The sequence below is a fragment of the Microcaecilia unicolor genome, chromosome 7, assembly GCF_901765095.1.
Source record: "Microcaecilia unicolor chromosome 7, aMicUni1.1, whole genome shotgun sequence".
Classification (NCBI taxonomy): Eukaryota; Metazoa; Chordata; class Amphibia; order Gymnophiona; family Siphonopidae; genus Microcaecilia; species Microcaecilia unicolor.
In genome coordinates this window covers 94,055,920-94,072,022 of record NC_044037.1, presented here as the reverse complement: position 1 = coordinate 94,072,022, position 16,103 = coordinate 94,055,920, and the positions used below count along the sequence as shown (strand labels likewise).

Below are 16,103 nucleotides of genomic sequence, written 5' to 3'. Positions count from 1 at the left end.
CAAAAAGGTATCAAGAGCAGGGAGGTCAGGTTCAGGGGAGATAGTGGGGTACTGATAGGCACCCAGTCCTCTCAACCAACCCTTCTACTCTGCCCTGGACCTGGCAAAAATTTCCCTGCATTAGATGTGCAGTCAAAACGTTTTTTTTCTCTTGCATAACACAGAATGGCTTATCACTGCCCTTGGATTCATTTTAATGTGATATGCAGTCAGGGTGTCCACATGAGTTAACACTCACACTAAAACACTTTCTACAATGTTAAACCTGCCTGTGGTAGCCGGTGACCACATGGTTTTCTGTATTTACACCTTGGTTCTGTTTGTACTGGAGATAAAACTTTGCTGTTCATGTATAGCTTGACTGCAGGTTGCAGACAAGGATTTTCTTATAGATTACAGTTCTGAGGAAACATAGTCATTGCAGAGTTCTCTCCTGGGGCTCATGAGAATTAAAAATTCACCTTAAGTATGCTGTTCTGCTTCTCCCAAACAACATATCTCTTTTCTCGGATCCAACTCTTCTGGACCCATTCATAGCCGAAAACCAAACTGCTGTTTCTCCAACTGACTTTTTTCTCTTGTCCTGTTATTCTCTGAAATTCAAAATGTACCAATCAGAGCTGGCAATGGTATCCATATGGGAGGGGCTGAATCAGTCTTGAACTCACTTTTCTGCATTTCCTGGTTAGTGCTAGGGGAATTCTATGCAACTGTGCAACATAGAATTTGTGCAGAATTCACCATCTTCACAGACTGAATAGAATTCTCCATTTCCCACACAGCTTGACTTCCCTTACTATGTCCTTGTTTCCCAGCTGTTCTTTTAAGCCACATGGCGGTACGGAGGCCTCAGCACCTCAAAGGAACACTTAGGCCCAGGATGATACAAAAGGGGGAAACAGCCCTATGTGCAGGTCCCTCTCTAGCTGTGCCATCGGGGAGTGGGACAGTTATGGAAGAAATGGTGATGGGGTATTGTGTTCCTTGGAAGGCAATTGGAGAAAGGTGAATGAGATAGATATGTGTACCTGGGGGGGAGGGGAACTGGATAGTTAGTGTTTGCCATGGGGAGAATGGAGAAAGTTGAATGAGGTGTTTGCCAATGGGAGGAGGGACTGTAGAAAGACAGATCAGATGTGTGTTTGTATGTGTAATGTGGGCTGGAGAAAGGTGAACCTGGAAGATATACTGAACCAAATTGACAAGTTAAAGAATGATAAATCACCTGGACCAGATGGTATACACCCCAGAATACTGAAAGAACTCAAACATGAAATTGCTGATGTGCTGTTAGTGATCTGAAATCTGTCATTAAAAATCGTCTGTAGTACCTGAAGATTAGAGGGTGACCAATGAAATTCCAATTTTTTTAAAAAAGATTTCCATGGGTGATTTGGGAAATTACAGACCAGTAAGGCTGACATCAGTGCTGAGCAAAATAGTGGAAACTATTATAAAGAAGAAAATTATGGAATACATTGAGAAACATGGTTTAATTGGACAAAGTCAGCATGGGTTCAGTCAAGGGAAGTCTTGCCTCTTCAATTTGATTCATTTCTTTGAAGGCATGAATAAACATGTTTATAAATGTGAACCTTGATGTAGTGTATCTTGATTTTCAGAAAGCTTTTGACAAAGTGGAGACTCCTGAGAAAATTAAAAAGTCATGGGATAGGAGGTATTGACTTTCAATGGATTAGGAATTGGTTATTGGACAGAAAAAAAGAGGTTAGGGTTAAATAGTCATTTTTCTCAATAGAGGGGAGTGAACCGTGGAATGCCACAAGGATCTGTACTGGGACCGGTGCAATTTAACATATTTATAAATGATCTGGAATCTGAATGACAAGTGAGATTATTACAATTGCAGATGACACAAAACTATTCAAAGTTGTCAAAAAACAAGCAGACTGTGAAAAATTGCAGGAAGACCTTAGGAAACTAGAAGACTGGGCATCCAAATGGCAGATGAAATTTAATGTGGACCGTGACAGCGTCTACAGAACATTGCCCCTGTCTATTAGGGAACGTTCCTCTGATATCCAGGGCCACCTAAAGAAGGATCCTTCTATACCTAGCAAGGGTCACCTTAAGAGCACAGGTTCAGCCATAGGAGGAAGAGAGCTGGGTGGGGCGGAGCTGAGGATGATGAGTTTAAATGGAAGGGCCAGAGGGAAAGAAAGACCAGAGAAGTAAGAGAAGAGGCCCAGTGTATGCCCTGACTGAAGACATCCCAATTGTCACGGCCACGGGAGCCACTGCAATCTATCACAGATTCTAGGATGGTGAGCTCTTGGGCTGCAGCCCAGACAAGTCCTCTGGGCTACTAAAGGGAAGGAGTAACAGGATTCAACAACAAAACAAGAACCAGATCCAGATGAGGCAAGGAAAGCAAGTCAAAGGGGCAGAACTGGAACCCAAGCAGAACAAGGCAAGACTCAGAATTAGGATAAAACTGGGTTCAGAAAAGGCAAGACATAACTGAACCCATGGCAGAACAAGGCAAGATACAGAACTAGGTTAAAACTGGATCCAGGATAGGCTAGACGAAGGCAAGGTAAGAACTGGATGCGGACAGGATTGGACAAGACAAGGCAAGGCTAGGCACAATAGGACAAAGCAGACCGGCAAGACAGAAGATGGATCCAGATGAGGCAAGAGAGCAAGGCTAAAGGTCTAAAACTGAACCCAGACAGGAACAGGATTAGAACTGGGTTCAGACAAGACAAGGTTAGGCACGGCAAGGACTGGATCCAGACAGGAGAAAGAGCACAACAAGACGAGGCACAAGACACAGCAGACAAAGCAGGGCAGGAGCTAGGCAACATGAACAAACAGAAGCAAGCTAAAGATAAGGCAGAAACGGAACTTGGCTGTAGCACGAACCAGGAATGGAGCTTGACTGTAGCAGAAACAAATCTTGGCTGTGGCAGGAACTAGGAACAGAGCTTGGAAATAGCAGAAACAGGAGCAAAGCTTGGCTGTAGCAAAAACCAGGAACAGAGCTTAGCTATAGCAGAAAACAGGGACAGAGCTAGACTGTAGGAGAAACCAAGAACAAGGTTTAACTGTAGCAAGAGCCAGGAGCAGGGTAATACTGTAGCGAGAGCAGTGTTAGACTGTAACAGAAACCAGGAGCAGGATTTGGCTATAGCAGGAACCAGGCTTTCATGAACAAGGTTCAAAAACAAGACACACATGAACAAGGATTCAGGGACAAGACTCACAGGAAGAAAGGCAGGCAGGAAACAAGGCATACAAAAACAAAGACAAGCATGAATTGAATCCCAACAGAGACCTCTTTCAAAGGCAAAGTACGAAAGTCCCAGAGTTCCTTATAAAGGTCCTCACTGATGATGTAAGAACCTCTGATGCCCTAGAAAGGCTTAAATGCAGGAACACCAGAGCGAGGCTTGCATAGACTCTGAAGTGAAGCTTGGATGTAGGAGCACTGGAGTAAGGCTTGGATAAACTGGAGTGAGGCTTGGATGCAGGAACACCAGAGTGAGGCTTGGATAGACTGGAGTGGAGCTTGGATGTAGAGTGAGGCTTGGATAATCTCCACAATTCAATGAGGCTTGGATAACAAGGAAACAGGCAGCAGAAGCATCAATGCATGAAAAGGCAGTTCAGAGAAGCCGCAGAGCCAGATCTCTGGAAAAAGGTGAGTCTGGACGCCGGGACGTGACACCAGTGCTGTGTGATCAGGCTGAGGTAAGCCCTTGCTGCTAACTGTTAAACTTTGCATGTTTGATGGAGGTCTGGCTGGAGCCAGACCTGAGAAGTAAAAGAGAACTGAAAGGCTGTGTTTGGGGTGTGCCAACCCTACAGCCATGGACTGTGTTTGAGTCTGCCGCCAGAGGCTGGCATATTGTTGTTTTCTGAACTACAAGAGTATTTCCATTCTATGTCTCGGGCTCTGTGAAGAAACAGGCCAGAAGGTACATGAAAATAAATGATAAGAACTGTGTTCCTGAACCGCAAGGTTTACTCTCGCTACATCTCGGGCCCTGTGAAGAACCAGGCCCAGGAATTTCTGTTCTTGTAAATAAATACTTATTTTTGCAATCTACCTTTTTCTCCGGTTGTATTATTTCCTCCGGCCATGCCCATCCCCCGCTCAGGGTCTCACATGGATGAATGCAAAGTGATGCACATTGGGAAGAATAATCCAAATCATCGTTACCTGCTGCTAAGGTCCTACTTGGGGGTCAGCACCGAAGAAAAAGATCTAGTTGTCATTGCAGACAATACACTAAAATCTTCTGCCCAGTGTATGGTGGCAGCCAAAAATTCAAACAGAATGCTAGGTATTATTAGGAAAGGAATGTTAAATAAGACCAAAAATATTACATTGCCTCTGTATTGCTTTATGGTGCGACCTCACCTTGAGAATTGTATTCAATTCTGGTCACCGTATCTCAAGAAAGATATAGCAGAATTAGAAAAGTTTCAAAGAAGAGCCACCAAAATGATAAAGGGATGGAATGCCTCTCATATGAGGAAAGGCTGAAGAGGTTAAGGCTCTTCAGCTTGGAAAAGAGATGGCTGAGCGGGGATATGATTGAGGTCTACAAACTTCTGAGTGGTGTAGAACAGGTAAAAGTGATTCAATTTTTCACTCTTTCAAAAAGTGCAAAGAACAGGGGACACTCAATAAAATGACATGGAAATAATTTTAAAGCAAACAAGAGGAAATATGTTATTGGCCGAGGAGAGATGTGCGTCTTTAGCTGATAATCGAAAAAAAGGTGTTTTTACCGCGATTTTGGTTCACTTTTTTTGGACCCTTTTTTTTCACGAACAAGTCCCAAAAAAGTGCCCCAACTGACCAGATGACCACTGGAGGGAATCGGGGATGACCTTCCTGGACTCCCCAGTAGTCACTAACCCCCTCCCACCAAAAAAACCCTACTTTAAAAACTTTTTTTCCAGCCTCTATGCCAGCCTCAAATGCTGTACCCACCTCCATGACAGCAGAATGTGTTCTATCCTCTGACAGCCTTTCCCTGGTTCTGATGTGGCTCTCGGGTGAGTGTGACACCTTTTCTGTTATGCGCACTGCAGAGTCACATCAGCAATGCATTGTGGTGTGTGTAGGGTATTGGGCTCCGTGATTCCACTAGCTTGTGGCAAATGCTCACGATGTTGGTAGTTGGTAGGCTCTACTCCCATGGTGCTTTTCCCCCTGCTTACTGGGTCAGAGTGTGCCCTGTTTTGTTTCCGGTAGTCCATGAGGTAGTGGCCATTTTTGTAAGCCAGTTTTAGATCCCTTTCACATGTTAGCCACGTTACAGAACTTAGTTCTTCCCTTGAATGTGGCTGAAAGAGGGCATTGTACAGCATTCTGCCAGATCTGACCTACTGCTAATCTCAGTACCAGGGAGACTCGTTGCCAGTGGGGGCACAACCTCTGATCTGCAGTTAACTGTGAGTAAGCGTGCTTATTCCAGTAAAGGACGTTTTCGGAGCGATTAGTCTTCAGGTGTCAACTGGTGTGCCAATGTTATATAGCAGCAACAAGTCCTAGAGGCCTGCTTGTATGCAGGTCCCTGGAGCACTTTTAGTGGGTACCGCAGTGCACTTCAGCCAGGTAGACCCAGGCCCATCCCCCCACCCGTAACACTTGTGGTGGTAAATGAGAGGCCTCCAAAACCCACTGTACCCACATGTAGGTGCCCCCTTCACCCCTAAGAGCTATGGTAGTGTTGTACATTTGTGGGTAGTGGGTTTTGGGGAGGGAGGTTGGGTGCTCAGCACCCATGGTAAGGGAGCTATGCATGTGGGAGCATTGTCTGAAGTCCACCGCACTGACCTCTAGGGTGCCCAGTTGGTGTCCTGGCATGTCAGGGGGACGAGTGTACTACGAATCCTGGCCCCTTCCACAACCAAATGGCTCAGATTAGGACATTATCGCTAAAAAAAAAACAAACGCCCAGCTGAAAAACATCCATTTTTTTGAAAATACGGTTTGTCCTGCCTCTTCACGTACCCGTTTTCGGACATAGACACCCATGGAGATAGGCGTTCGCATTCGATTATGCCCCTCATTGTATGTTAAGGAGGACCTTGAATCAAATAGACTAAAAATTCTGCAGGAAGCAAAACACATCTTGGAATTCCTGTGGATTGAAATTCCATGTGTAAAGGGGAAAAGGATAGTGATAACCATATCATGACATGTCAAAAGTAGTTGTGATAGTGAAAAATATAGCAGAGCATATACTAGAATAAAATTAATCTTAAAATAATAATAATGGCAAATACAGGCACATAAAGGTACAAATGGTAACATAAACATAGAGCATATATAAATATAAAAAAGTAATAGATAATGTGAGGAGTGCTTGTATACACTGTTCTACCAGTAATAAGGTCAGTATACTCTTTTAGTTATGTTCGAACTGCCATTTTGTGTGTCCAGAGGACTACACTTTACAACACCATTTTTTATTTTTATTTGAGATGCCATTGTGTGTGAAGGATTGCACTTTTCAAATAGTGTTTTTGCTGTTTTTTTCAACGCTGCAGTTGGAATCTTCTTTTTGAATGAGTCTGTCACACATTTATTTTGATTCATTTATTTATTTGTTTTTATATTTTTTTCACGTTCTGATTTATTTATTTATTTTTGTAGCATTCTGTATACCTGTTTGCCAGTAAAGTCCACAGTATAGGTATGTGTCTTATTCATACTCTTTTCATGCGCTGTTCTTTTTAATCTTGCTACATTTGTCTACATATGTTTTAATTGCTGAGACGTTATCTATTAATTTTTTATATGTATTACTTTTTTATATATCTATATCTATATCTATATCTATATATATATATATATATATATGGTCTATGTTTATGTCACTATTTATACCTTTATGTACCTGTATTTGCCATTATTAATATTTTTAGATTAGTTTTATTCTAGTATATGTTCTGTTATATTTTTCACTCATGACTACTTTGACATGTCATGATATGGTTATTTATATATTTATTATTGTTTTTATCATTACTATTATTTCTTTGTAATACATTTATTATAATTATGTTTATTTTTTAATTTATTGTTTTGTAACCCCTGAGGCACCCTTTTGGACAAAACATGGCCAGTGTTGGGCAATACAAGAGATTACTATTTGCACAAATAAAAGTTGATATATATCTATTACTGATCCGCTTTTATCATTTACATCTTGGAGTTTGCAGATCGATGAACAGTCAGATGCAGAAATGTTATCAGAAATTAGGGAGGCCAACATACTGGGGAACACGATAATAATGGATGATTTCAATTACCCCAAAATTGACTGGGTAAATGTAACATCAGAGCATGCTAAGGAGATAAAATTCCTTAATTAAATCAGGAGCCAACAAGAGGAGGAAAAATTCTAGACCTAGTCCTTAGTGGAGAGCATGATCTGGTGCAGGAGGTTATGGTGCTGGGACTGCTTGATAACAGTGATCTTAATATGATCACATTTGATATCAGCTCTTTAGTAAGTACACACAGAAAATCCAATACATTAGCATTCAAATTTCAAAATGGAGACTATGATAAAATGAGAAGAACAGTGAAAATAAAACTTAGAGGAGCAGCTGCAAAATTTATATCAGGCATGGATGCTGTTCAAAAATACCATCCTGGAAGCCCAGGCCAGTTATATTCCATATATTAATAAAGGAGGAAGGAAGGCCATGGTTAAAAAATGAGGTGAAGGACGCTATTAAGGCTAAAAGAAAATCCTTCAGAAAATGGAACAATCATCCAATTGAAAAATAATAAGAAACAGCAAAAGGAATAGCAAATCAAATGCAAAGCACTGATAAGGAATGCAAAGAGAGACTTTGAAAAGAAGATTGGACTGGAGGTAAAAAACATATAGTAAAAACGTTTTTAGGTATATTAGAAGCAAGCAGCCAGCAAAAGAATCAGTTGGACCACTAGATGACCAAGGGGTAAAAGGAGCAATCACGGAAGACTACTACTACTATTTAGCATTTCTATAGCGCTACAAGGCGTACGCAGCGCTGCACAAAACCATAGTGGAGCGATTAGATTAATTCTTTGCTTCGATCTTCACCTGGATTAGGTTTTGCCTTTGTTACAACCTCACTTTTGGGAAGCCTTAACTTCTCTGTTTGGATAGTATTGTTCAAAGACACCTCACCTTACTGTGAACCATGTGCTCCTTAATGACTGTTGACTTCTCGTCCCCCACCCCCTTCTATTTTAAAGGCTGCTCTATCTTCTTTATAAATAAACCAGAAGCCTGATTCCACCCCAGTTAAGGTGGAGCCCATATTTTAGTAACAGGCCCTCCCCTTCCCCAGAATGTTGCCAGTACCAAGCAAACCTAAATCCCTCTTTCTTGCACCATTCTCTCATCCATGCACTGAGATCCTGGAGCTCTGTCTGCCTTATCCTGTAACTTCTAAACTTCTCTGGAAAGGCAGCAAGTCAGTAAGTTCACTCAAAAGACACTGCTTGACTGATATAAGCCTGGATGACTGATGATGATGCCAGACAAAAGGATTTATGCCATTGGTGGATTACATTAGCAGTACTAAACATTATAGTAACAAGCACCGAGGACAATGGTAATTCTGATAATAATGACAACAGCATTAAGGATTCATGCAGCCTCATCACTGCTGAATTTCTTATGCTGTTACACAAATATATTACTTATCTTTGAGAGCTCAGAGATTCAAAATAAACATTGTCCATTTCTCATCCATGTCTATGTCCAATGATAGCCAGCGTTTCACTTAGCTGCGTCAGGGCACAACGGATTGTCAATGGTAGCTGAAAAATTAAACAAAATAATTAACAGTAATTAGTGCAGCAGGCTTTGATCCTGTTGATGTGGGTTCAATAACCCCCTTAATTATAACCACAGAAAAGCAGTATATCAGGTCCCATCCATTTTCCCTTTTAAAAAACTAGCAGCCTAAAATAAAGAACCAACGTCAGACAATATCAACCACACCTGTCAATCTAGTGGCTGCTTTCAATGTCATGGCCAATCAGGAACCAATCTCAGGTTTCTTTATTAAAAATGAAACCATTCTATTTTAATATAAAGACTGCTTGGCTTTAATATATGCAGTTGAAAAATCCACCTCTGTTCCTGCCAAAGTAATGTCTATATCCACTGTGTTGATGGGCAGAATCCATTTTAATATCAAACAATACAACAAATCAAAATATTGTTTGAGTTGAGAACAATGTTGTGCCAAAGGAGAGTTTTCTTTACAAGTGGCAATATTGTTAAACAGAACATTGATTGATTTCTATAGTAAATGTTTCACAAGTATGAATGGAAGGTTTTTTTATGCTGATGATATGAATTTGTTTCATTAGATTTTTTAATCAGAGCTGTATGAGGTTTTTTTCTTTCAATTTCATTAGAATAAGAAATCTAAATTAATTTTTCCGCAACTGGAAAGTGGAGTATTAGTATTTATAGAATTACCTCCATAGCATTGCCTGTCTGTCTCAGCAATTAATTGTTGTTTCTCTGCTATTTATCTCTGACTAGTGACTGAGTTTGGAATCTGTCCTGACCTGGATCTAGACAGGCTAAGATAGCGTTAAGTCAGAGTTTGACCTCTCTGTTTCTTAGATCACTGTCTTTGGGCGATATCTGTGGTGTTGCTATGCAAAGTGATTTAACAGGTGAGAAACAGCTCCTAGCTAGTTAAATCGCTTATTCTGGGCTAACCAGTCATTTTCAACTGCACTTACGCCTGTGTTTACAAAGGCACACTATAGGCACCTATAGGAATGTCTTGACGCGTTAGCGTTTAATGCACCTTAACTTTATAGAAGCATTAAGAACACTAACGCTCCTTAGTAAACATACCCCTTAATGAGTTAATGCTGCTGAAAATGACCAGTTAATACCTAATGGAAAACTGGCTATCTTAGGGGCATTCCAGGGGTGGAGTCAACACTTGGCCAGTTAAGTGCAGATATTCAGCAATTAACAGTCCAAAGTCACCACAGCACTATTTGGGTGTATAAAACAGTATTCTACAGGCTTAAATCATTAAGAGTTCTTTCCCAGAATGTCTTCTTAAGTCAGTCTAATGAAAAGGTATTATAGCCAATTTTGTTTTTGTCTTTAACCTTTATTTTCATGCATTTTAAAAGGAACCAAGGCAACAGTGAATTGAGGATACAGTGGGGATAAAAAGGAAAGAGCCTGATTAAATTGTGATTTAATGTATTTTACAGGTAGTGGTACTCATCTTCAAGTCATTATGGGAAATATCCAAAGAAAAGAATATGATGCTACAAGTAATCCTGCAATTAAAAACCCAGACTGGATGTCTTTAGTCCCAGATGGAAAATCCCTCTGTGATCTGTCCATTCCTGGTACAAGCAAGTCCACGTGGCTACATGGTGGGGATATTAATCAGCGTCAAAGTTGGAATCTCACATCACAGTATGAAGCTGGGATACGATTTGTTGATATATCTTTGCAATATTATCGTAAGGAACTATCTCTCTTTCCTGTTAAATCACACAATCACTCCTTCGATGCTGTTTTGACAGACACTATTAATTTCTTGAGACACCATTCAAAGGAAGTCATTCTCATACGTCTATGCGAATACAGCAATTTTGGTAAAGGAAAACTGTTTCCCCAGCTAGTGATCCGTTATGTCCTGGATGCTGGATTGTCTTGGTTTTGGAAGGCTCCTGGTATACCAACCCTTGGCCAAGTTAGAGGAAAGATCATCATACTACGAGATTTTGATGATCCTGTGATAGGAATCCCTTGTAAGAACTTTATAGTAGCTGATGATCAATATGTACCAACAATATTTGATATAGGTCACAAATGGGCAAGTGTTAAAAGAAATTTAACTGAAGCTCAGAATAGTAAAGGTGATAAGATGTATCTGACCTTTACTTCAGGACGCAGTTCAGGAGCATATCCCTATACAGTAGCTCGTGAAATAAACTATAAACTGTACAATTTTCTGGAGCACTCAGAGAAGAAAAAGAACAGATGGGGAATTATAGCAATGGATTTCCCTGGTAGCTACCTGGTCCAGACAATTATCCAGAGCAACTAGAAAGCAGATTCTAAAACTCAATCAGAATGGTAATCTTTCATGAATGATTTCTACTATACAATATCTGTAAAAAAAATCTTTCCACCTGGGTCTGGTTATACATTATGAACATGGAGTGGCATATTTAAATGGCACGATCTTCTACAGCAAAGGAACAGTCATTTAAATAGGGTAAAAGCTGAGCTCAGATCCCTGTAAGAAACAGGTCTAACAGAGATCCCTACCAAATTTACTTTGGGGAAAACAGGTGTAAAATATTAGAAGTACTTCCTATGAAAGGGCCATATACGCTCCTTGGTGAGTAATATAGATGACTAGGAAAACTGTTTCCCAAATATATATTTTTTTCCACTTTAAACATTTTGTTAATAGTCATATACTTTTCTCTTTTAAATTTTTGTATGTTTTTGCTATGTTGTTGTATTTGGTATTCAGTTTTAGCCATTCTTTTCTATCCTTCCCTTTTTCAACACAACCCATCTCTTTACCTCCTTTTTTCTTCAGCCTCTCTGCCCATTCCCTCCATATATCTTTCCAGTTTCACTTGTTTTTTTCTTTGCCTGAGTTGAGAACAGTAAATATGACCTTTTCTTTTTGCCAGGGCCAAGCTTCCAGTGGCAGTGGCTGCCTCTCATTCACTAGGCCCAGACCAGAGGCAGATCCTTCTGGACTACTAATCTGCTCTTACACTTTAGAGAAATTACAAGCACATGATAAATCGCTTACTCTCCCTTTAATTTAGACCTACTCTCCACATATTATTAATTTATGTAATCAGACTTGAAATGAGATTTTAGCATTTAAATTTAGCACATCCATAATTAAGGGCTCTGTTTCCAAACCCATGGCAAATGCTATTTTAGCACAGTTAGTTTTTTTTTTGTTGTTGTTACATTTGTACCCCACGCTTTCCCACTCATGGCAGGCTCAATGCAGCTTACATGGGGCAATGGAGGGTTAAGTGACTTGCCCAGAGTCACAAGGACCTGCCTGTGACAGGAATCAAACTCAGTTCCTCAGTTCCCCAGGACCAAAGTCCACCACCCTAACCACTAGGCCACTCCTCCACTGCATTGCTGCAGTCACGAATATCACATCCACAGCAGTGCTAAGATAGTGGGCTTCAAGCCCGGCCATCCCCAGAGATGGATTCCCCAATCATCAGATTACTTGTATTACTTGCTTCTTCCTCATCAAATCTCATTATTGGGGTGATTCATATATACATGTTGACCATTATCTTGTTCCTCTTGATGACAGTTTTTCCCCATTGCAATCTCTTGACTTCTGCAATCTGATACAGACTCTTTTATCATCCTGGCTCAAGTACATTCACTTCAGCTTTTAATGAGCATCTCTTAGTCCCCTTATTCCTCTTCTTTTCAAAACAATAATGCTGTGAAAATGAAATATTTAAGGTCAAGAAATATTGGTGAGGTGTGTTCTCACTTTAGAGGAGAGAGAGAAATGGTGGAGAAGCATGTGGTATTTTTCTGTATTTGGAAAGCTGGCACCCCCAGTAGGGCATTGAGGGGGATTGGATACAGGGGGATTATATTGATGGATAGAAAATAGATAGGACGAGGGCAATGCTTTGAATGTGGATCATAGTACTCAAATCTCTTCTTCTGGAACTTTGCAGTGCTGCTGCTCCTGCCCCACATTTCCCTTTATCCCACCCAGCACCTTTAATGCCATTTCCTTCTTGCACCATATGACTCCTTATTGGTTAAGATAATGGCAACCTCCTCTGTGGAGGAGACCCAAAGTTTCCAGAGGGCTAACAAGAAGAAACCTCTATCACGCGCAGAGAGAGAGAGAACACCAATAGCAGGGACTGGGACCAGCCAGCTTCCATGGAGTACTGAAGCGGGATCAACAGTTGAAATAGTAATATAAGTTGTTGAGGGTGGGTAGATGGGGTGATGTGGACTGTATTTGAGGAGATGATCTGACTGGGATGCAAGAAAAGCAGCCCCAGGGCAACATGGCATACAGTATTAAATATCCTCTTGTGTTTTCTGTTTGAACCACACTACTCATAAAAGGAAGATTGAGGAGCTGCATACAACAAGGAAAAAGTGGGTTTTCTGAGTGCCACATCGCAGGCATGGAGAGTGGGTGGAGCCAGGTTAAAAGAGGGTAGATGGAAAACAACAGCAGGGGGAGTTCTAAGATCTACAGGGACTGGGGAGGTAGACCTCTGATATCTACAACGGGGAAGAAGCTTTGAGATCTTCAGAGAGGATGGGAATATGGAACGATGAGATCTACCATGGAAAAGGGGTTTGGGGAGATGGAGCCATGAATCCCATGGAATGACTGCAAATGTGGAGAGGGAGCCATGAGGTTCACAGGAACTTAGAAGATGGAGTCTATTCTTCCTTGTGTTTGCCAGAAAATGGGAGGACCAGAAAAGAAGAAAAGAAAGGAATGCAGAAGGCAAATAAGGCTTGTGGAAAGGAGGAAAAGGACTTGGGATTGAGGGAGGGAGAAGCTGGAATGAATTGAAGGAAATCCACTTATATCTATGTCTATTTTTCCAACACACCTTTTCTGTACCTATATTCTGAGATTCTTATGTTATTAATGTGAATGTCATTGTAACATTTTGTAAGCCACATTGAGCCTGCAAATGTGTGGGAAAATGTGGGATACAAGTGAAGCAAATAAATAAATACATAAATAAAACATCCCTTCCTTATGTGTTGTGGAGTATTGATACCCCTTCTATCATTCCTTCCCCTATATTTTGGTATTATATTTATCTATGTAACCTAGATGTCCCTATATGATCCATCTTCTTTCCCCAATTATTATTTTATTTTGATGTAAAATACTTAGATATGGTTTTATTTGTGGTATATTAAATAGAGATGAAGTGTGAAAATGTGACATGTGAATAACATGTGATGTGTGGTTAACAGCAACTGTTTAGGAGGGCTCCTCAAATCCAGGCTGAGAAGATAACATGCCTAAGAGGGCCTCCAATAGCTTCTACTTCCTGGTGCCACTCAAGTGGGCCTACTGCACCAGTTGTGAAAGGAGCTGAAGCTTGCTGAACAAAATGGTCAATTGAGTCAAACTCTGGAGTGCTCCTGGTCTTCGAGGGAAAGACTCAGGTCTTGCCCTTGCATTTCACCATATCGAAGAGTAAAGGTAAATGACCAAAGAGCTACACATTGCAGTTCAGTATTTTCTCTGACACCAGATAACTCTTGATGGACCAATCACTTTTACTAAAACTAGCTGACCTTTTTAACATTCATATTTTTTGTGCTCTCTGAGTTGTGCACATATTTTCTTCACTTCAGGTGAGAAAGAATCATCCATTTTTATATTCAAATTTCCCCCAAACTTTGTATTTCTTTTAATACATTTGAGTCTATAATACCTGGCGTTTTCTTCTTTTTTATATCTCTTCTCTCCACTGAATCTTGGAGAATGAAGTCACAACTATTAGGTATTTGTATACTTAGGCAATAAATATTGGCATCCACACATCATAAGAATAATAATAGCCATACTGGGTCAGCCTAGTTTCCTGTTTCCAACAGTGTCCAATCCAGGTCATAAGTATCTAGCAGAAGCCCAAATAGTAGCAACATTCCATGCTACCAATTCCAGGGCAAGCAATGGCTTCCCCATGTCTGTCTCAATAGCAGATTATGGACTTTTCCTCCAGGAAGTTGTCCAGACCTGTTTTAAACCCAGGTATGCTATCCGCTGTTACCACATCCTCTGGCAATAAGTTCTTCCAGAGCTTAACTATTCATTGGGTGAAAAAATATTTCCTCCTATTTGTTTTAAAAGTATTTCCATGTAACTTCATTGAGTGTCCCCTAGTCTTTGTACTTTTTGAAAGAGTAAAAATTTGATTCACTTCTACTCAATCTACACCACTCAGAATTTCATAAATGAAAATATCTAAACCGTTGGTAAAAGTGAAACTCAACCACTAGGCTTCATTCAATTTAGTGGTGATAAAATGATTTTTGAAATAAGACTCATTCAGAGTAGTCACCTCTGATCCTGTATCAACTAGGCAAGTGATGGGTACTCCATTCATGTATACAGTGATAACTGAGCTTGGATTTATCACATTTCCTTTCTTTAATTCCTGAGACACAGTAAGAATTCAGTTTTCTAACAACTCTCTTTGATGTTGAATGGACTACATCATCTGACACAAATTCTTTCTTGATTGTTTTTCCATGATCACTTCTTTTTGCTGCAGTTTTCTTGTTTATTACACTAGATGTAGATTCTTCAGAATTTTCTGTTTTAAAACTGGTTTTGGGGAATTAGCACTTACTAACTTTGGCAATATCTAGCTGCATGGCCTTCTTCGCCACACCTGTAACATGTTACTGGGCCTTGACTTCTTCTATTTTGTTCAGTAGAATTCTCATCTGTTTTTAGATATTTTTGGTTTGTAGACTTTTTCTTGGTTGTTTTGGACAATATCTATGGTACATAATATATTTCTTCATGTTAATAAAGATAACTCTGGTGTTGATGCATTAGTCTTTTAATTTCTTTTGTTAAATTTTCAATAATTTGCCACATTGCCCCTTTTTATCTATCTCAATCACTGCTGGAAACTTGAACTGTTGGTTCAACCTTTCAAGATTGAATTTGTACAGCTCTTCCCTCTACAGTATCCACCGAGAGTTCATCCTCAGCCTATTCTATAGTCATGGGTAGGAATTCATTAAAAGTCAAGTTGTTCTACTTGTATTTATGCTCTATCCCCAGGATTCTATATATTGTGCTGAGATTTCTATATAGAAATTGAATTGTATTCCATAACAATGCACTCAACCTAATTGGTTAACAAGTTAATCAGTGCTGATAATTAGATGTTAACAGCCAATTAGCACTGATTGGCATTAATTAGAATTTACGCACTACTTGCTAAGTGTATTCTGTAATGTGGTGCACATAAATTCCAAGTCACATAGTTGAAAAGTGGATGTGGCAATGGGCGTGGAATAGTCATGGATATTTCTAAA

At 40.1% G+C, this 16,103-nt stretch overlaps 1 protein-coding gene across 1 annotated transcript; it reads left to right on the top strand.

Moving 5' to 3' along the window:
- The first annotated feature begins 10,266 nt into the window (after nucleotides 1–10,266).
- Nucleotides 10,267–11,088, top strand: LOC115474860 (1-phosphatidylinositol phosphodiesterase-like). The gene has a single exon (XM_030210554.1). It carries the CDS (start codon nucleotides 10,267–10,269, stop codon nucleotides 11,086–11,088), a length of 822 nt encoding a protein of 273 aa, XP_030066414.1.
- Nucleotides 11,089–16,103: the final 5,015 nt, after the last annotated feature.